At 44.4% G+C, this 22,302-nt stretch overlaps 3 protein-coding genes across 3 annotated transcripts; all 3 read left to right on the top strand.

The window, feature by feature from the left end:
* Positions 1-3,340: 3,340 nt before the first annotated feature.
* scyl1 (SCY1-like, kinase-like 1) lies at positions 3,341-11,445 on the top strand. Its single transcript, XM_080502079.1, has 18 exons — positions 3,341-3,515; positions 4,577-4,717; positions 5,285-5,407; positions 5,503-5,729; positions 5,809-5,899; positions 6,231-6,386; positions 7,126-7,284; positions 7,381-7,488; positions 7,587-7,700; positions 7,919-8,074; positions 8,191-8,379; positions 8,601-8,676; positions 8,849-9,055; positions 9,158-9,306; positions 9,387-9,461; positions 9,556-9,879; positions 9,997-10,075; positions 10,221-11,445. The coding sequence occupies exons 1-18, from the start codon at positions 3,408-3,410 to the stop codon at positions 10,343-10,345; spliced, it is 2,607 nt and encodes an 868-aa protein (XP_080358205.1). The 5' UTR covers positions 3,341-3,407; the 3' UTR covers positions 10,346-11,445.
* Positions 11,446-12,205: 760 nt separating this feature from the next.
* Positions 12,206-14,992, top strand: LOC308134748 (phospholipase A and acyltransferase 3-like). Its single transcript, XM_080502530.1, has 5 exons — positions 12,206-12,294; positions 13,457-13,521; positions 13,726-13,834; positions 14,001-14,269; positions 14,366-14,992. Exons 2-5 carry the CDS (start codon positions 13,507-13,509, stop codon positions 14,486-14,488), a joined length of 516 nt encoding a protein of 171 aa, XP_080358656.1. The 5' UTR covers positions 12,206-12,294; positions 13,457-13,506; the 3' UTR covers positions 14,489-14,992.
* A 1,395-nt stretch (positions 14,993-16,387) lies between these two features.
* Positions 16,388-21,880, top strand: ints5 (integrator complex subunit 5). The gene is made up of 4 exons (XM_080502622.1): positions 16,388-16,584; positions 18,029-18,281; positions 18,400-20,367; positions 20,839-21,880. Exons 1-4 carry the CDS (start codon positions 16,478-16,480, stop codon positions 21,556-21,558), a joined length of 3,048 nt encoding a protein of 1,015 aa, XP_080358748.1. The 5' UTR covers positions 16,388-16,477; the 3' UTR covers positions 21,559-21,880.
* The last annotated feature ends 422 nt before the right edge of the window (positions 21,881-22,302 follow it).

The following is a 22,302-nucleotide window of genomic DNA, read 5'->3' on the forward strand; positions in this document are numbered from 1 at the left end:
TTCACGCACGAGTGAAGTCCGCTAACCTGGAGTATGTCGTAAGCTTTTGCCTTACCTTGTCAAAACTTCTGCAAATGTTGTAGTTGACAAAATGACATCTTGGAACTGGCTTTATGTTAACCTCAAATCATCAATAACAATGCTTTACTAGCGTATTCCTCTTTGGCCTTGGGGCCCTGTTGCTTTGCATCTTAAGACCATAAGATGAGTAGAACTCGAATCTTTTGAGTATTGTGTGGTGGGTGTGTTGTGTAGATCACTCTTTGTTTCAGATCATTTTCGTCTGTCCACTCGATCTCGCCTGCCTCTGAATGCAAAGCCATCTGTGGAAGCTGTCCGCCAATATGAGTGTGGCCCCTGAATGAAGTTCCAACCCTCTGTGCGCTTGAGCTTAATTCTGAAACCCCCCCCGACGTCCTTCGCAGAAGCCCCGCTCTCTGTGTTTTGTGTGTGCCTTTTTTTTCTTTCCCCTTTTGGTTTCTCAGGTCAGATTCCCAAAAATTCTCTTTATTTGTCATCTGGGATGGCCTTACCTGTGATGAACTCTGAGAATCCAGTCACATTACAATCGAGAGCTGCAAGCTTGTTTCGCTAATACTGCATCACTTCAGTCTCGTGGGTGCTGAGTTAAGTAATTTTGGTTCCCTTGATTTTTGTTTCTCCTTTAACATATCATGGCTTTAATGTGTAACTCGACATGTTGCATGCACATCACCTCTGCATAACATTTTACTCTTTTAATACACGACGTAATGTTCATGAAGTCATTGTCAAACATTGCAGTAGTGTATGGTCAGGGGTCTTTGGGGGTGGGCAACACTCTTTTTCTCTCCCTTTTCAGATTTCTTGTTCAGGTTATTTTCCACTGAGAGGCAACTTAAAAGGTCTGCAAGGAATCGTGGGATCACTTGGTACATCCAGCGTCTAGGGTTCAGTCTTGTAAGCGTTGAGGAGTTGAGCGTCATGGAGGAAGAGTAGCTGTGATAAATGCTGCTGCTTCAGGTCGCGGTAAACGGTCAACATACTGACATAATTGCCAATGTTGGAGGGTTTTTATTTTGGGGGGGGTCAAAATGTGGGGTTTATGGGGGAGGGGGGAGGCTTAAATTGTCTGTCTGTTTCTTCCATTACAGCCATACACTTAAAGCACCCAAAGTTCATTTGACCCGCGAGCCGTGCCGCTTTGCAAATGGGTTTCGCCGGGGATGCTGGTATCGTGGCTTCACAAAATGCAGAATTCGTGGAATCAGTCGCAACACCAATGTCGTGGGGAATGCCGGGGATTGGGGGAAACCAGTTGTCTCTCTCTTCTAGTTTCAGCCTCGTGACCAAGAACAAAAATCCCCGTGTGGTGACGGGATAAAATAGCAGCCAGGCGTCGCAGGGTTTTCTTTTCCTGGAGGAACAAGCTTCTTGTTCCTCCAGGTTTTGCTTTTTCCCTCTATAGCTACAAAAAAAAAAAGCAAAAGACTCCGGTGGTGGCACTCCTGATTCTGTCGGGATGGGGTTCAATTCCCTGCGGTGTCTTTGCTTTTTGTAATGTGCTGTGGGGAACGCTCACGAAACCAGTAGATCACCTACCTGAAGTTTAGAAATGGCTCATCACGTACACATGGCGACTTGGTGGGAGGGGAAATATGGGTACAAGACGTCATTTGAGTTTTGGAAATTGCAGTTTTCTATTCTGTGGTGAAACAAGTTGGGAGTTGTTTTTTTTTTTTGGGGGGGGGGGGTTGCAATGCTTTTTATGGGTGCAAAATAAACTATTTAACTGACAACAAAATGGTGACGTGTGTTCACTACTGCAGAAAATCACACCAAGAGTTGAGAGATGTTGGGGTGAGGGGGGAATATATAAATGCTTATTCTATACAATAAACGGACTGGAGACAAACCATCATTTACCATTCTTTTAATTCTCACTACAAAGTGTGTGATGAAATAAAAGTATAAAATTAAAAGTTTCCTTAGAGTGACATCTCGCCATATTTCTGTCGTGCACATCTTTTTTTTTTCTTTCTTACTATATATATGTATTGGTAATTAACACTTGTATTACATGAAGTAAATATAAAGGAAATATTCTTTAACAAAAAGTTCTACCCAGATTTTCTCCATGGTTTCCCCTCTCACATTCCAAAAACATGCCATGTGTATTGTAAACCTTCGGTTGAAAGAATAAAAATGAAATTAAGCTTTTATTTCAATAACAAATCTTGTTTATGCCATTAATTGACTATGGTGACGTTCTGTATATGAAGGCTTACTCCACTTTGAATATGCTGGATGCCAATTTTTTATTTTTTTTAATTGTGTAAAGGGCAGGCTCTTATGTTTGTTTGAATGGAAAGTCCTCAAGAAATAAAGATTGTTGATTGATGCATATGGAAAAGGATAATTGGCTCATGGAGTCATTGGTCTGATTATAAATGTCTAATGCAAAGACAATGCACACACAAATGAGTGATTAACAAAACTTTAATACAAATATCACACAGGCAAACTGAGAAAAGGCTGTCACAGCATTTGTAAAAATGAAATAAATATATAAATTCATAAATGCTGTATTTAGTTTCGTTTTTCTGCATTCAAGTTGCACCATAACAATGTTTTTGTATTCTCATCAGAATGAAATTAAGTTGTTGTTTCTTTACACAAAAGTCATATAACACAGATCAGTTGTAGCACATTTAGTAGTTAATTGACAAAAAGAAATAAGCGAAATAACAAACCCCTCGTAACTACAGTATCTGCACTTACTGTAATTTATTTATGTATGATTCATCAATCCATTCCTCCTCCACACCAGATATGGAAATACATTTGTAGTCCAGTAGATTTACTTTACATTTCTGTAATTGAATTCAGAAACCATTAGTGCTTGTAGGGGATTAGTAACTATTTAATTATTAGGTATAATATTACTAATAGGAGGTTGTTTGCTGAGATTTAGTGATGTGAAATATACGAAGCATACGTTCAAAGTACATTTCCGAGGAAGATAATCAAATGATATAAAAACAAATACAAACTTTGTTAAATGATGCAAATGCCACACAAGTAGATTGTATGTTAAAAGAAAAATTGTGAAAAAAAGGGGGGAAAAACCGTGAGGTTTGACTATCATTTCAGTAACTACTTGTGGATTTCTCCTTTCCCAGATGAGATTAAGATAAAGGAGTTCCATTTTTAAAAACCATAATTAATTTAATTTTTTTTATTTTAGATGCCTTCGTTCAGTGACTTCAGTCCACAGCGGAACCAATGTGCTCAGAGAAACGTTTCCCACGGAGCCATTTTCCAAGGGAACCGTGCGTCTCACTGGCCTCCTCCTGTGTTTAGTTCTGCCGCTGCCGCTCTTGTGTGACTGTGTGCGTGTGTTTGATGAGGCGTGGATGTGAGGGGAGATGTGGTCCTTTTTCGCCAGGGATCCTGTCAAAGATTTCGCTTATGAAATCCTCCCGGAGAGCCAGGAGAAGTCGGGAATATGGAGTCTCCACCGGGGCAAGCGGAAGGTAAAAGCTCCGCTAACGTTTAGCTCGCTGGGACTCGGAGGCCCGTTGAAATAATGTCTATTTTCTTCTTCGCTCCGAGCTTCAAACGTCGTGTCAGTGCAGCCTGTGACTTCAGCTCAAGCTTTTCTGCGGTGTCACTGCCAGTGCTGGTGGCATTTCCTCCAGTTTTTCTCCGCTCCGCTCCGTGTTTACTCTCTCCGTCAGACACGTATTTCTCGCCACGTCACCCCGTTTTAAGCCTCGTTAACACCTGCAAATCTGCGTCTTATTTCTAGATCATATCTAATGACGATAAATCGAGTCGTCCTCCGTGGTTTGCGGTATCAAACGCCAAAACCTGTCACGACCGAGAAGCTGAAACTGTTGTGTCAGTCATGACCCAGCATCCTGAGCCACAGGCTGATTATTCACTGTAAAGTTTGAATTCTTCAGTCTTCAGTAAGATGCTAATGTTCTATGTTAGAAACCATAATTCCTAGTTGTTTAAGATGAGCACACAGTTTTGTTTTGTTTTTTAAGTGATGGCAGCCCTCCACACCCACTGCCTCAACTAAATAAACCTGAGTAAAATAAAAATCTGGTATAATTTAACATTCAACCAGTAAAATAACTAGAGTCAAAACAACTACTAGATTATCTCCATCTGGCGATTCATACAAGATCTCTACTTTGTTTTGGATAAAACTCACAGAAGAAAAATGATGGCAAGGCCAAACTTTTATCTGTACACACCACTATCATTCTGTCCATGGAATTGGGAATCAGTGTAATATAAAGTTTAAATATCTTCTGTGCCCAGCAGATACAGTGCGGCTGATGATGACAACAGTTTTGTTTTTTTTCTTGTGGATGTCAGTTTTCGTAAATAAAACTGGAAAAGGTCACACAGTCCTGCATTCAGACTGGCTTTTCTGTAGTATATTGAGGAAATATGGCCTTGGAATAAAGAACAATTTACACATTATGATCCAGCTTAAATAAATAAAAAACAAAACATCAGCATTGTGTCTTTAGCTCATCTCAGACCTGTGAGTGATTCATCCCTCAACCTGTCTCCTCAGACCAACGGCGAGCCGGTGTCCGTCTTCGTGTACGACGTGGCTCAGGGAACGGAGCTGCAGACTCAGCTCGCCAAGGCTGCGTTCAAGCGCATGAAAACCCTGCGTCATCCCAACATCCTGGCTTACGTGGATGGGTTGGAGGTATGTGAGCGATCGGCGTCGGTGTAAAAGTGTAATTGGGTTTTATTCGGCGGCTTGTTCCTTTGTGACTGTCGTGTTATTCACGAGCTGCGTCTCATCTCACTCATCTTCTCTCTCCCATGTTCACGGTCAGATGGAGGTGAGTTTGAATAGTTTCCAAGGAGGCTTTTAGTTTGTTGTACAGCAGTAGAAGTAGAAATAGCAGGAAGATTTATTTTCTTGAAGTTGTCATTTTTCATTGTTTTGTTATAGATTATAAAATTGAGAGTGACTGTTACTCTCAAAAATGATCTAATTCTATGTTACAAATCTTTACGTGATTTGAATGTCTGAGTTTGACTTAAAATCCAAAGAAAACATGGCTGCTTGTTACCATAAAATTCATGACTATCCGTTGTATGAAAGGTAAATAAGCGTGAAATCATTCTCATAATTGGGTACCAATAGACGATCGTCTGTCTGTCGAGCTCCAGTGTTGATTGCGCGTTACAAATTTCGTGTTTTACGATACGAAAAATTCAGAATTGAAGTGTAATAACAGAGGAACTTGCTTGTGTTTTGTTTCAGACAGAAAAGAGCCTGTACCTGGTCACAGAGCAGGTGACGCCCCTGGCAGTCCACCTGAAGGCTCAGGCAGAGAAGGGCGGCTGCGGGGAACTGGAGGTTTCCTGGGGGCTGCATCAGATAGTGGTAACGGAGTATTATCGTATTCTCTGACACATTCACGTTATCTGTATTGTCTTGTCAGTTGCCCTTGACCGGCTCGGCTCTCTCTTCATTTCCAGAAAGCGCTCAGTTTTCTCGTGAACGACTGTCACCTGCTTCATAACAACCTGGGCATTTGGGCTGTTTTCGTGGACCGGGCCGGGGAGTGGAAGCTCGGGGCCCTGGACCATGTGTGTCCGGAGCAGGGGGACCCTAGCGGGGTCGCGCTCCCTTCCCCAAAAGCTGTTTACCCCGAAATGGAGAAATATGACCCGCCGGAGACGCCCGGAAGTGGTGGAGATAAATGGTACGCGAGGGTGTTTTTGGGGAAAATCAACTTTTCCTTCATGAACTTTGCTCATGACGTGTTTGTCGTCGTCCTGCAGGGCAGGGGAGGTGTGGCGACTCGGCTGCCTCATCTGGGAGGTGTTCAACGGGCCACTACCTCGCACGTCCTCCCTCCGTTCACTAGGAAAGGTCTCGTTTCCTCTCTAGTTCCTGTGTCGTAAAGAACCTTGTATTTTCACTCTACGACTTCAAGTTACTTTCCAAACTTTACTGGAAGTATAGAATATTGACAATGATAAATGTGTTTTTTATTTCATTCAGCAGAGTCGGCAAAGATATTATATATATATATATATATATATATATATATATATATATATATATATATATATATATATATATGCTGCGTTGACTGTGTGCGGGGAATTCAATGTGCTGTGGCTTTCAGCTGCACCGGAGGATTATTTGTGCTTCACCCAAAACCCTTTTCACACTTCCTCTCCTGTCCTCTTGCCCTCAGATCCCGAAGACGCTGGTCCCTCATTACTGCGAGCTGGTCGGGGCCAACCCCCGAGCCCGGCCCAACCCGGCTCGCTTTCTCCAGAACTGTCGAGCCCCCGGCGGATTCCTCAGCAACAGCTTTGTGGAGAGCAATCTTTTTCTGGAAGAGATCCAGGTAAAGAAAAACAACAACAACAACAAAAGAAAAAGTGAAACTCAACAAGCGAAGTCACAAGTTCAAGCTCTTTGGCACCAAAATAGAAAGTGGTCAAGTTCTTGTTCTCCCATCCTCTCCTTTTATGTTTTAGTTGAGCCAACAAGAGCCGCATTTAGCATTTACCATCAATATTTATTTGATAGAGCAACTTTCATAAGGCAGGAACGTAAACGATGGTTCCGCACAAAAGAGTTTTGAATCCGTGGGCTCAGACAAAGCTTGGTAGAATAGAACGAGTGACTATGAATCTCTCCACGGCTTTGGGTTGTAACGATCGCTCGTTTTGCCAGCTTGAAATAGTTAAAATGAATGTCGGTAGCCCCTCCCTTGCACAGAGATCATGCTTGAAAGAACAGGCTGCTGTCGTCACCTAGAAAATAAACCAAAAGCAGTTGTATTGCATGCATCATTAACTATTAATTCGATTTATAAATTGCGCAATTGTGACTCCATGTGGGCCTGTCAGAGATAACAGCTTGTTTCAGGCCCACTGACTGTTTAACAGTCAGTTATAAAGCATTTAATCTTTAAATGTGTCTTTTAGCAAATTACTCATATTTACACTTCCTATATAGTATTTTTCCAATAGTAAATGTAAGTTTTTTTGTTTTGTTTTGTTGTTTTTTTAACTTTCCATCACGTTTTGCATTTTTATCATCCATCACAAGCTTTCTAATCATCTCCTCTCCCCCTTCAGATCAAGGAACCCGCCGAGAAGCAGCAGTTTTTCCAGGATCTGAGTGAAAATCTGGACTCTTTCCCCGAAGACTTCTGTAAACACAAGGTCCTCCCTCAGCTTCTCACCGCATTCGAGTTTGGTAACGCAGGCGCCGTGGTTCTTACGCCTCTATTTAAGGTAAAAACCTTTGAATGAATCGGCAGAGAAACTCGACAGCAAGACTGTTTCTAAAATAAAAAAAATAAAAAAACTCTGCTGCTGTCTGTTTGCCAGGTGGGAAAGTTTCTGTCGGCAGAAGAATATCAACTGAAGATCATCCCCGTTATTGTAAAAATGTTTTCCTCAACGGACCGAGCGATGAGGATACGACTTCTGCAGCAGGTTTGTCTTCAGTAATGGATTTATTTTCTAATTTCAAAAACATAATCTTTACTCAGTTGTATGAGCTTTTTTTTCTTTTTCTTTCTCTTATTTCTCAGATGGAACAGTTCATTCAGTATCTGAACGAAGCGGCAGTCAACTCCCAGATTTTCCCTCACGTCGTTCACGGCTTCACCGACACCAACCCCGCCATCAGAGAGCAGACAGTGAAGGTAGTTACCGCTTCAAACTCTGTTAGTAGGCCGAGTGCAGAAGTACCGTGTCGCTGCAGCAGACGAGTTCCTCGCTGGTAAAATTCCCACCACAGCAAATCAACATAAAGCAAACTTGTTCCTTATCTTGGATCTCAGGACGGCTTATGGCTAAGAGAATGTTGTTATAGCTGCACGTTTACCCCTTCGTCTCTCTCTCTATCTCTCTCTCTCTCCAGTCGATGTTGCTTCTGGCGCCCAAGCTGAATGAGCCCAACCTGAACCAGGAGCTGATGCGTCACTTTGCCAGGCTGCAGGCCCGAGACGAACAAGGGCCGATTCGCTGCAACACCACCGTCTGCCTGGGAAAGATCGCCTCCTACCTCAACGCCGGGGTAAAGCACGCCCACTTCACCACGCAGAACTAACTACTCGGGACTTAATATTTCATCTAGCGTCCTTCTCTTAAAAGGAAAAAGTCGGTGAAAGAATGTGTCCCTCTGTCCCACAGACTCGGCAGCGTGTTCTGATTTCGGCCTTTTCACGAGCCACTAAAGACCCTTTTCCCGCTTCCCGCTCTGCCGGCGTTCTGGGCTTCGCCGCCACACACAACTACTACAGCGTAACGGAGATTGCTGGCCGGATCCTGCCCACTCTCTGTGCCATCACTGTTGATCCAGATAAGAGCGTCAGGGACCAGGTACACGACGGCTTTTAGAACCTTCCTTTATGGAGTTACTATTATTTCTTTGCCACTGTGGCACTAAAATAATACTCGGTTTTAATAATGGGTGGTAGCAATGGACATTTATAGGATCGTACGCTAACGCTGCAGGAAATACAGCCACCAAAAGTTGAATTATATGATATATTTCACTGGAAATTTTGATTTGATACTTTTTTTTTTCTCCTCTTTGTCAGGCGTTTAAAGCCATCAAAAGTTTTCTTATCAAGCTGGAGACGGTGTCGGAAGACCCGACAAAGCTGGCTGAGATAGGTACTTAACAAAGCCTCTCTTCGACTTGTTGCTTTCGTTCGGTCTCGTGCAGAGTTTATAAAAAAGAATTTCCCCTGAATTGACCAAGTTTTGTAATGAATTTTATTTCCATTTTCTTGTTGATCTACAAAAAAAAAAAAACGTAAACTCTCATCCCTCATCCGGCCTCCAGAAAAGGACGTGGGGTCGTGTGCTCAGCCTGCCGGAGCCTCGTCCAGCTGGACCGGCTGGGCCGTGACGGGCATGTCGTCACTGACGTCCAAGCTGATCCGTAACGCACCGGGAACGGAGGGCGGCGTAGCGGCTGAGGGCGGTGTCGCGGCTGAGGGCGGCGGGTCGACCAGCCCTACAAGTGCCACCGATGAAGCTGCAACACCTGGTGGGTGTTTATTGTTTGAGGATTCAACAAGTAGTTTTTAAAATCCTCATGTCAAGGAACCATATATCAAATTTTAACTTGTCCAATTTGTTCCATCTTCAGGTCCTGACGATAAAACTCCCCAAGCCTCTCTGACTCACCACGCGGCCTCCAGCGGAGCCAGCCAATCGCAGACTCTTGAAGGGACGGACAATGACGACGAGCCTATAGGGGAGCGCTGGGAGGACGAGGAGGACTGGGGGAGCTTGGAGGTTCGATTTATTCACAGTCACAAAGATCCGGTGTCGTAATGTCCCATCGAATGACGAGTTGACTCGTGTTGTTTTCTCAGGATCCAGAGAAAACCCAGACGGAGACGGACGACTGGAACACCGACTGGTCAGGAATGACGTCCACGAAAAAGAAGGCCAGTCACAAAAACAGGAGTTTTTTTTCCCCCACAGCTTTCAGTCAGTGTTGATTTTTTTTATTTATTTTTTCTAATTGTTTCTAACATGCAGGCGAGCCGCTCGTCTGCCTCCATGGCGGTGAAGAAGCAGAGCTCCGACTGGAGCAGTTCGGGCTGGGACGCCGATGACAGCTGGTCTAACGACAAGGAGGGCCAGGGCCAGAGCTCCGCGGGCGAGGAGGGCTGGGGCAACGACTGGGCGGAGGAAGACCCGGACGCGACGGTGGCCAACAGCGAGCTCCCGCTGCCCGACGGGGTGCGGCTGGCCAGCGAGTACAACTGGGACGGCGGCGGCGGCGGCAGCAGCAGCTCGGCGAAGGCGACCGGACACAACGATCTCTTCGCCAGCGTGTCGCAGAGGAACACGACCAACGCGGTGAGGACGAAAAAAACCCAACAAAAGACGGATTGAAGGGATGATGATGATGATTTGAGCAGACAAGCCACGTCAACGAGGAATCGCTGATTGATTGGCGTTGTGTCCTGGTTTCAGGCGGGGGATGGTTGGAACGCGGAGGCGACAGGCGACTGGGGAGCCGAGGAGAGCTGGGAGTCGGTTGATGGAAGTCAGAGTAAGTCTGGCAAAACTAGACCCTTTTTATCTTTACACGGGAGCGGCTTAAATAAGCAGTTTTTGTGTTTTCTCCTTCTTTATTTTTCCAATCATTGCAAGTAAGATGCCTAAGTTCGTGAATTTCCCTGTGTGTCGTTTCTCAGGCCTCAGCAAGGCGGAGCTCTCCAAAAAGAAACGGGAGGAGAGGAGGAAAGAGCTCGAAGCGAAACGAGCCGAGCGCAAGGCTGCCAAAGGTCCTCTCAAACTGGGCGCGCGCAAACTGGACTGAGGCTGGAGGTGGAAAGCGAGTCGAGACGAGACGAGACCGGGCGGATCCGCGGAAGGAGCTTGAAGATACAAGTAAAGGGACCAAAACAGACAAAAGAGTAAAGGAAGTGCTTGTCTTGATCAGAGGAAACTCTTAAGAGGTTGGATCTTTGGCGTTTTCTGTCTTTCTTCATGGTGGGGAAAAAAAACTGGCTAATGGGAGATGAATTCAAGTACAGAAAAGGTAAAAGAAGATGTGGAGAGAGAGACTACAGAGCAGCACACCTTTCAACAGATCCTGAGCTGGAATGAGGAAAAATCCTTTTTTTTTTTTTTTTTTTTTAAATTCATGTTGTTGTAAAGTAAATGTACATAGCTCACGCCTCCTCATCTTAAAAGACGTAACACTTTTTTTAAGGAGAATATATATAAATTATAGGATATCTGATGTATTAAGATGCTGGATGTTTTCAGTACAGTATGCAGACACGCGCGAGGTGGATACAAATGTTTTTAAGTGTAGCTCTCACAAACGAACCCAAGGCTTAAAAAAAAACAAAAACAAAAAAAAAAAATCAGTCCATGCATGCACTTGTGTCGTCACGTGGCTTCATGGAAAGAAAAGACAAACGCGTTGCACACGTGCACATTACATACGTCACTGTATTTTACCGAGCTGGCCTGAAAGCTGAACACATTCGACTGAAGGTGGAACGGCTCCCAGTTCGGACCCGCGAAGGATCGTTGAGAGACATTAAGTCACACATTAAATCAGACATGGCTCTCTTGGAATCTGGGGTTTGATATGAGAAAGATAAGTTTACCTTCAATGATATCTTTTTTTTTTTTTTTAGACCGTATTAGGTGATCGGTTGGGACAATAAATATGCCATTGTCTTTTATTTGTGCCTTTTCTAAAATGCAGAACAGCTCTGTGGGATCACATTTAAAAAAAAAAACCAAAACCAAACAACGCAAAATCTGGACAGAAATGTTCCAAAGTGGACCTGAATGGATGACGTGGCGAGAGGCGGTCGGGTCAGCTTGCGCAAGAACCTTTGCTGCGTCAGTCCTGAAGGCAGCTTGGTGCATTGTTTTACACAGAATCCAACTCATGTAGCATGTGAACTATTCTGAAATAAAAAATAAAAAAATGTGAACAGAGGTTTCTTCTTTGACGAGAAAAGGTTCTGCATCCTTTTCCTCCACTGCTTTTTTTTCAGTCCACATTATTGTTTATTTATAAGAGTGTGCATACACAGAAATAAGTGGAAATTAAATAAAGGGAAGAGTAAATTAATTTCACATTAAAATATTAAGACATATATTTGAGAATTGATTAAAAAATAAAATAAAAATAATCTATTTAACAAAGCTGTTTCCCATTTTTTTTTGCAAAACAAAAGTTTCATGACACAGTAGTAGGAATACAAATGACACCATGGGGAGAAAACAAGAGCAATTATTCTTTTGTAAGTTTTATATATATATTTATTTATTTTAACAAGTAGAATTTTTTCTTTTGTTTGTGTGTGTTTGTATAATCTAATATTCTTCTAATCTAATGTCTTGTACAAATTCAATCGAGAAATGAGCTAAATTTGGGTTAACATTTGCCAACCTATATTTGTAAATGTGAAATTTTCAAATTAGAATTATTACATCAACCAAAATTTGTATTTATTTATTTATTTAAAGCATAACATGATTATTACTTTTTTTTTTTTTTTACTTATTACTACTTTTTGTGTCCGTGCTAGGCTAGTTACTTACATTTTTTTAAAAATTAATAAAGGAGAAAAACATTAATTAAATCGCCGACTGCGACAGTAATCATAAGCATGAGGATTACTGTCATCGTTGGCGCGTCATGACGTGGAGGCTGTGACGTCACCACCGATCCCTCCCAGCTGATCTTCAGCTGCGCTTCGTTGACGTCTGATCGTATCAGTGGGGATAACAGCGTTCAAGGTAAGACGAAATAAAAACTAAACCGTAAATCTGTACGAACCGCCGTGGAAAAGCCAAGGCGAGGCTTGTGTGTCGCTGCCGCGGTGTTTTGATGTTTGATTTAAAGAGCTAACAGCTAACAGCTCCGCTCACATATATGCTTCTTCTACTGTTACTTCCACTAGCTAGTGAAAGTAAAAGTAAAAGTCCTTCAACGAGAGCCACAATGTTATGGCGCAAACGTTTACCGATTCGAAATATGAACCTCTAATAATATATAAAAACCCACGTTTGATATTTGATTTTTTTCTTACATTAAATTGTTCGTAAACATTTGATCAGCTGGACCATTTTTATAAAGAAAGTACTTCACTTGTTTATTTACATGACGACACAGGTGGAAATGTTTTATCTTGTATTACTGCCTGCCTAAACGTACCGTCTAATTACTTCTGGTCATATCTTAAAATGTGGGGACCTTCTTTCTTTTTGTCTAAAAGGGCCCAGTAAACACATCACACACACACACACACACACACACACACACACACACACACACACACACACACACACACACACACACACACAACTTGTTATTTATTCAAATGGATCAACATTTTTATTAAACAAGTGTGGCAATAATGACGTGATCAGTGGCAATAAGACTGTCCTTAATCCTGTATATCTGTACAGTTAACTTAGTGTTACTTATTTAACTATCCTTTTCATTACTTTGTGGAGCTATGTCAAAAGAATTTCCCCCGTTCTTCTGATTCTGATTCAGACAGAAATCACACATGCACACAGTTACACTTACTGACATTTTAGCGGAAGTTGTTACCTGGACAGATTGTGGCCATGCTCAGGTCGAACATTCAAACTCCAGCTCTGAATCACGATTCAAGCTGAGACGTTTCCTCTGTGACGGCTTGAAAAGCCGAGGGAGAAGTTCTCCGACTGATCCGACTGGTTACTGTAAAAAAGTTCAGACGCAGGATGAGAGCGAAGTAGAACGATATTAAAATGTGAGTACGAATGTAAAATTCCATGCAAATAGTGCCCACTGACGACAATTTATACATCACTCATTAAATAATGACTTTTGTGAAGTTAATTCGCTCTGAACTGATAAACATATAATGTTAAAAGATAAACTCATGTTGTTTAATGTTTGTTTTTGCAGGGGCTGAGAGTCCATCCAATACAAATTTTACCAGATAAAGAAAGACAAACATGGCCCCGACACTGGTGAGGAGATCTCGATTATATTCATTGGATAATCTTCTTGTTTTATGGATCTGACTGTCGCTCCTCTGAGCTGTAATGAGTTCCATTCATGAGTCTTCTCCTTGTCGATGTCAGATGGTCTGAGTCGGCTAAATAGGCTGGAAGTTGGTGCCAAAACAAAGTGTGTTGCAAAGTCAAACAGCCTGTTTTGTCTTTCAATCCAAGTACGATGAGAATCCGAAGCTCGGGGACCTGATCGAGATCTTTCGCACCACCTATCAGCACTGGGCTGTGTACGTCGGCGATGGCTACGTGGTTCACTTGGCACCACCATGTGAGTCCCAAATCCAAAGTGTGGAACAAAAGGCCTTCTGTTCTGTCCCACAGCCCATATTTATGAGACGCCAACTCACACCACCAACAGTCAGCATCATTTGTCGTCTAAAAAAACTGCTCATATCCCTCAATAGTTCCTGAATACATCCATATTTCATCTCCAGCTGAGATCGCGGGTAACAGCTCCAGCAGCGTGATGTCTGTTCTGGCGGAGAAGGCCATAGTGAAGAAAGAGCAGCTGTGGGACGTGGTGGGAAACAACCAGTGGAAAATCAACAACGGCCTGGACGACAGCTACGAACCCCGGCTGGCGGAGGTCATCGTGAAGGAGGCCTGCGCTCTGGTGGGCGAGGAGCGGCCCTACTGCGTCTTCAGGGGCAACTGTGAGCATTTCGCCAACGAGCTGCGCTACGGCAAGGCCGAGTCCCGGCAGGTAGGTTTCAACCGGGGGGGGAGGTCACTTTTGTTGGACACAGTTTGTCTGCATGGTGGAGAATGACTGAAATATCCCCCCCGTCCCTCTGCGCAGGTGCGTAAGGCGGGAGAATTGGCCATGGCCGCAGGCGTGGCGACGGTGGTGGGATTGGGTTTCGTGGCTCTGGCCAGCGCCCTGTTCGGAGGCAAAAAGAAAGAAGACAAAAGCACAGAGTGATACCGAGCCCGGGGTCGACTCCTCCGATTGCCGGATCATCAGCAAAGTGTCCCCGATCGCACGGCCTACATAATTCACTAATATCAGCACAAACGTGGCTATGTTTACCTTCACCTGTGTCTCTTGTTGCCTCATTTGAGACGACGCGTTTTCTAATTTCAGAGCTTTTCGACAAATACTGTTTCTTATAAAAGTGCCAAGTATAAATAGTTGACGTTGAAATTCACAGGATGAAACCATCATGTAATAGCACACAGAGGAAGTATAAATGCTATGTTATTAATAGATTTTTTTGTTGTTGTTTTTTTTTTAGCTTTAATCAATTAGCTCAAAGGATCAATATGAGATGCGAATTAACAGTTCTTAACAAGCCAATATACATCATTTGGGTGTTGTTTTCTTTGTTTGTTTGTTTGTACAGCTCACCGGAATGTGAAGTGAAAGCATCTCGTCTTGATATTAAAATGATTCTATATATTTGAAATAAAGAATATCGATATAAAATGTTATGTCTATTTATGTACAGCTGCTGTGGTGGTTTTGTCAAACACTTATGCAGACGATGACGCCCAGTGGTGCACGAAGGACAAGGTCAGTCTTGCCGGTGGCGGAGAGCGGATTAATCAATTCATTGCCTCGTGTTTGTGTGCTCTGTGTTTGCCTTTTATCACACTGGCCATAGAACTAATTGCAAGAAAGAGCGTGTTTTCTGTGAGCCGTTCCACAACACAAGAATAGATGCAGAAATAATGTACGAGGTATACTCGCTAAAAGCCGTATTGTGATGACAGATTTCTGCATTTTCCATCTTTTCATTCACTATGGAGTCACTATTTGCCTATGAGTTGTTATGAACAGTGACTCAAGTTTGAAAAACATGATAACATAAATACGTCACACAAGCTGCTCTGTTGATATTTCTACTGTTGTCACAGCGACACCAGCTGACCTACTTTCGTCGTCAGCAATTTAGAAATGTGCTCAGACTTGATTTCTCCTGATTGAATCAGCTGTGTAGTTATATTTGTCTGCAAATGTTTCCCACATCAGGAGCTTTCTCTCCATACTCTAATGCAATCTTTGAGGTAATTAATAATGCATTTGTGTTTGTTCTGTGATGGACTGGTGTTTTATTTGTTTATTCAACACTCAATTTACTTTAAAAACTCATGAAAATAACTAGTATAAAAACTGATAATATAGTTAAGATACACAGTATATTGTTTACTTTCAAAGTATTTATGTCTTTCCCATTTGTTTTGTATTTTAATTATATTTAAAAGTTTCACAACCCTCACTCGACATAGATGTTATGGTTGAAGTTTATTCTTCATTGCGATCACTTGTCAGTCGAGCTCATTTGATTATGTTGTGTTCTGCTTGATTGAGAAAATAAAAGTAATAATAAAGGTAATCTACTTATGTGGATTTCACTACAATCATATACACACATACAATATAGATTTTTTTTAAATTAATATTTATATATAGCATTAGACCTTGATGTCTTGCCCTTTTAAATGATGTTGATAGAATTTATATTATTATGCTGGGTAAAAAGCTAACAAGGGGAAGGGAAGATCTGACAGGGAAGAAAATGGGACAGCCTATTTTCAAAGTTAATATTTTGTTTGTATATTAATGTTACTGTTGTCACTTGGTTTAATGCTTCTCATTCTTTGATCATATTCCATTGCTACTCTTTCCTGTCCACTGTTCCGCATCGTGGGACAAACAAAGGATTGTCTTAGTGTGAAAAATGTGCGAAAGAAAGAATGAAAGGCGCTATATAAGCCTGTCCGTTTGGTGTCGCCAGTGAGCTTCATCACTCTGTGTCGGTTCGTCTTTCACTGTCGGAGAAGAAGCCTGGTTTCCGGTGTCGGGGCGCATTTCGTTGTGTTCCGGCTGAAATTTGACAAGAGGAAGATAAGAAACTAAAAGCTGCCCTGGTCGTTCAGGCCGAAGCCGCGGGGCCGAGAGGGGGATTGGATGCACGCTTTGATGCTCGGCGACCAAACGATGTCTGTGGTTTTTGACGGGACGCCGCTGAAGGCGATGCAGAGCTCGCACAGTGTGACCCAGCAGACTGCCCTGAGGTGAGGAGGAAGAGGAGGAGGAGGAGGAAGATGAAGATGAGGAGGAGGAGGAGGCTGCTCACTCACTCATACAACGGCTACTTTCTCAACACTTCAACTTTATAGTTTCACCTAAATGAGGAATAACAGCGTGCATGTCTCTAGCTGTTATTACGCCGTTATTGAAAGTTTCTGCCCAAGACTGAGGTCAGACGGGAAAATGACCTCTGACCTTAAGCTCATCCCTGAAATGTTTACTTATTTTCTTTTTTGTCTTCCTGAGTAATACCTAAATATAAAAAAAACAACAACAAGCCACTATAGGGATTTTGTTGCTTTAGATGATATTTTTAACTGCAGTTTGTCCATTTTGTTGATACTTTCTGTCTGAAGTCAAACTTAACATTATATTTCATTCGAGCAAAAGTAGTCGACAGTTTTTAAGAACATTTTTGAAAAGAAAAACTACAGAAATCACTCACATTATCGACTTTCATCTCCTCTAAATAGCTTTTAAAAGTTGTAATCCATTTTATATATATATTGCTGCTTTCCAGGACACCCAAGGTCACACTACTCTGTGAAGATCTAAAATACATTTGGAAACCAGTAACAAGTGAAAACATTGGATTTGCGGTAGACCCACATTGCTTAACATCAATCCGATTGTTTTAAAGCACATGTTTGAAGGTGGGATTTAAAACTGTCCAGGAATTGAAGGTTTTGGATTTGGGCTTTGAGCACAAATTTCACTTTTGTCTTTCTGAAGTCTGGGAAATACTGAAATCATATCAAAAACGTATTTATATATACATTTTTTCCCCATATTAAATAGTTGTGACAGTGAATGCATTGATAATTACATCATATTGTGATCCAGATCCAGTGGTAAAGTATTGTTATATTCTTCATATATTCTGACTCAGTGGTGGCTGGTGATACATGTCTTAGGTGGGGCTCTTCATTATTATTTGATTTCAGCTTTTCTTAACTTAATTTAAATACAGTGCCTTTCGAAAACCACATTACAACAATCTTGCTTTTTTTAGATTGAGAGAGGCCCCAAGCGATGAACGCTATTGTACTTTTAAACAGCTGGTGAATAGAAAGCACATATTAAGATGACTTGTTTATTAACATACTTGTAACAAATACAAGCAGATGATTCATTACTCCCTTTTAGAAAATGAACATGTCAAAACATGTTCATGTTCATGGGCTGGTTTACTTGAAATGACAGTCTGAGATTTAGAAAAAAACAAAAAGCTACATCAGGTATATTTTCAAACAACACATCAATCCATCTCTATCCTCTGAAAGAAACCTCAAAATAAAGAAGTGGTAAAGAAATAATAAAATAAAGAAGACTTTTAAAACAATTTATAAAACTGCAAGTTCGAGAAAAGTGAATGAATTCTGACATCTGCCCTTCCTCTCTCTCTCTCTCCTCCTCTTCCTCCTGCAGCACCCAGGAATTGTCCCAGGAGATCAAGTCCTTCATCAGTGGTGTTGACGCTGTTCAGGGCCGGAAGCTCAGCGTCCGGGAGCATGCCCGCTGCGCCGTGCGGCTGCTGCGCTCTGTCCCGGCATGCCGAGGGGCGGTGCTGGAGCATCTGAGGGGCGTCTACGATGAGCACGTCTCCGCCTTTCTGCATAACCTGGAAACGGAGGGCAGCGCCAGCTCGGGGGTGAACTCCAGCCTGGAGGACATCATACAGGTACGACTTTTTAATGATAGAATCCTTATAATGCTCTCTTTGATCACCAAATGAAAGGAACGACCAGCTTCGCTCGACTGTCTTTGGAAACCGGTCCGATCGTTGCTTTTGTGTGCAGGAAGTCCATGGCGTGCTGTCGGAGTTCATCCGCCTCAACCCTCGGGCCTGGGCCCCGCTTGTGTCCGCCTGGGCTGTGGACCTACTGGGCCAGCTGAGCACCAAACATGCCGGGCGCCGGGTGGCACCCCACTCCTCGAGTCTGAATGAACTGCTGCAGCTGTGGATGTCCTGCGCTGCCACCCGGTCGCTCATGGAGGCCTATTCCCAGTGTTTGGCCGCCATGCTGGCCTGGTGCCCCGACGCCTGCGTGGACGCTCTTTTGGACACCTCCGTTCAGCACTCCCCTCATTTTGACTGGGTCGTGGCTCACATTGGGTCAGCCTTCCCGGGCACCATCATAAGCAGAGTGCTGGCCTGCGGACTGAAGGATTTCTGCTCCCATGGGGCGAAGGAGCTGGGCATAGGGGTGGATAAAGGCAGCAGAGTGCCCAAAATTGGCTCAGTGGTGGGAATCCTTGGCCATCTGGCATCACACCACTCAGACAGCATCAGGAAGGAGCTGCTCCGGATGTTTCAGGAGAGTCTGAGTCCTTCAAGCGTTCTGTCTCCCGCTTCTTCCTCAACGTCTTGGGAGAGTTCTCCTCAACTCCGCCGTGCCGTTGTACCTTTCCTGCTGCAGCTCGCCGCAATGTCCCCGAATCTCTTTGGCGCCGTCATCGCAGAACTCGTGGAGCTGTTGCGTCCGCCCGTCCTCCTCCAGCTGCAGGCTCTGCTCCAGGGCCTCCCCAGAGAGGACTTGGAGAACATGCTGGGCCTGGCTGTCCACCTTATCAGCCAGAGTCCATCAGGAGGGGCCAGAGTCCTCCGATTTCTGGCCGACACTGCAACCCCAGCTTCGGTCATCATCTCCGGCCCGACGCCGTCCCTTCACGAGCGAATCAGAGAATGTTGCGACCGCCTCCTCCAGCTGCTTCTTCTACATCTACACAAACTCGTTTTCAATCGCTCCGATGCGACCGAAGTGGGTCCCCACCACTCGACCCCGTCTCAGCCCCAGCGGGTCATCCCCTTCCTGGACGAGCTGCAGTCTCACGTGGGTCAGCTGTGTGCGGAGACGCTGCGACTGGAGAGGAAGCGTCACCTCTGGCTCCACCAGCTCCTGTGCCTGCTGTCGGTGTACGGGGGTCCGAGCGTGGCCACAGAGGCCCTCTGTCAGCTCCTCACCCAAGCCCGCAACCCGGAAGAGTTGGCCCTGGCCTGGCAGCTGCACACCACCCTCTCCTCTTGCATGGCGGGGCTGATTCCTTCTGCTGTGTCGCGCTGCGTGGCCCAAATTCACACGCACACTCTGGGCCCCCGGCAGCTGAGGCAGCTGCTGCTCAACCTGGCCGCAGCCATCCAGAGCCAGGACGAGGAGAGGCGGGGCGCAGGGGGCTCTCAGTCTTCCATGGCTGTCCAGATGGGCTCGGCCGTTTCGGGACACCTCCACGACTTCGGCCCACTCCTGCTCCACGGCGACCCCACCGTCTCTCACGCGGCAGTGTACCTCCTGTCCTGCAGCCCGCTCCCCCGCGCCTCCCCGCCGGCACACCTGCTCCTGCTCTCCCGCGCCGCCGTTACCCATTTCTTCCTGGCGCTGCGACGAAGGGGCGAGGCGGGGAAGGTGGGCAGGGACGTGGGGCAGGCCGGCGAGGCCGTGAACTGCTCGGTGCTGCTCCTGTCCCGCTTTGCAGCGTATTCCCCTTTAACTCTCAAGGCGGTGCTTCAGCAGCTGGTGGAGGGCGCTCTGCATAAAGGCAACGCTGACCTGTTCGGGGGACAGATCGCCGACATGTCTGGCGCCCCTCTGACCGCCCCGTCGGTGTCTCCTGACCTGGGCGCCTCGCTGCTGGATATCAACTGCCGGTTTGGTACGACCGTCAACTTCTCTGGCAGCGTCTGGTCTGTGTTCCACGCCGGGGTGATTGGGAAGGGACTGAAGGTTCGCACTGCCGCGCACCTTCTGGACCCATCTGGGGTCATCCAGGTCAGTGGCAGGAAACGATCGAAACACACTTTACTATCATATTTACCCAAGTAGATTTGCTTTACATATAATGTGGAATTGAATAATGATCCCTTCGTATGACTATCGCCACTATAGGTCATCTTATATTTTGTAAGAAATATAGTCATGATTAAACATCAGGTAATAGCTTCAGGTTTTGTTTGCTTCAAGTTTGTTTTTGCTTTTTTAAACAGAGCAATGGATCAACATTTCATGTGTTTCATACAAAAAACTACCCCCCTCTTTTAAATAATTCCAATTTCACCAAGTGACTTTTCTTTTAGAATGAAAGTGTAATGCTGAGACTTGTAGCTGCACCTTGCTTGTTAAAGGAACTAACATTTACATTGAAGTGTCTTTTTTTTTTTTTTTTCCAATTTAAAATTGTGTATTAGGTTGTATTTGATGGTTTTGCAGAAGAAAATGCAGTACTTGTTCTTCTATCCACAGAACATCCAGACCCTCATGACCGTCGTCGTCCAGTGCTGCAGCTCCTCCGGCCTTAACGGGTCAATCAATGGCTCGCTGTCGACTTCTGGCCCGGATGAGCCGCCCCCCATTAACGCAGAGGCAGCGAAAGTCATCGCCGTCACCCTGGTGGAAAACGTCTGCCCGGACGTGGCCAACGGAGAGCTGTCCTGGCCCCCCGAGGAGCACGCTCGCACCACCGTGGAGCGAGACATCCACATCCGGCGATGCTTCGAGGCCCACCCCGTGCTCTTCTCTCTGCTGCAGGTGGTGGCCGCGGGGCGCCCGGCGCTCTGCTACTGCTCGGCTGTGCTCAGGGGCCTCCTCGCCACTCTGCTCGCCCACTGGGAGGCGTCGCGCGGCGTGTCATCCACGGACTCCCTGTGGCACCTTCAGGCATCCTGCCTCCTCGTGTCCTGCATGGGAGAAGGCCAGCTCCTGCCGCCGGTTCTGGCTAATGTTCACGAAGCTTTCCCTCACCTCACCCCCTTCGAGGTGAGGCTCCTGCTTCTGGCGGTGTGGGAGTACGTGAGGGGCAACGGACCCATGCCTCAGAAGTTCGTGTTCAGCTCGGAGAAAGGCCAGTTCTGCAGGGACTTTTCGCGCGACGGCGACGTGGCGAGATACGTCGCGCCGATCCACAGCGTCCTCCACAAAAACATTGATAGACTGGGACACCTCTGCTGGCGGTTCCAACTCTGAAAAGGTTGTGGGACGTAAACTAAGAAGGACAGCAGGAAATAAGACTTTGGGAAATAGAGGGAATACGTTGTTGCATTTCTCTGAGTAGACTGAAAAGTGGTTTTGACTGTTCTTCAGTTTCATACAAGTAGAGCTACGCGAATGTGTAGGTGTGTCCTTATGTACTGCATTTTTAGATTTGACATGTACCACATGTCTATACTGTGCTAATATATCTATTCCTCGACACACAAAAATAAAGCTGATTGTGTCCTTTTGGGTCAAAAATACAACCTAGCCTTGCTAAAGTATTCCTATGTTTTTTAGTATAATGTTCATGTCATTCGTGTTCTTAAATTGTGGCTTTTTGCTGCGCATTCTCTCTTTATGTTAACAAATTTGCTTTGTTTAAACCACTTCACAAAAATAAATTTGGTTCTAAATCGGTTGTTTTTGATTACTGTCATTTACTTTTCCACCAACTGCTTTTCCCAACTTTCTGAGATATGTTTTGCCATTGTATTAAAAATATACAAGTTTTTTTTTTTTTTAATGGAATTAGAAAAAAACTTCCAACACCTGAAATGTTTACCTTGAATGTCAAATAAGGATGCAGATAATTCCGTTTTGTTTTTTAATTAACATTTAACATGGTGTCAAACCTCCTTCGAACTGAGGTCGGAGTTTGTGTCTCGTAATTATTACTTTTCTGGAGATTGTACATTATTGGGAAAAAATTAATGTTTCAATGGGTTTCAGTGGATC

Source organism: Blennius ocellaris (assembly GCF_963422515.1).
Source record: "Blennius ocellaris genome assembly, chromosome: 9".
Lineage (NCBI taxonomy): Eukaryota > Metazoa > Chordata > Actinopteri > Blenniiformes > Blenniidae > Blennius > Blennius ocellaris.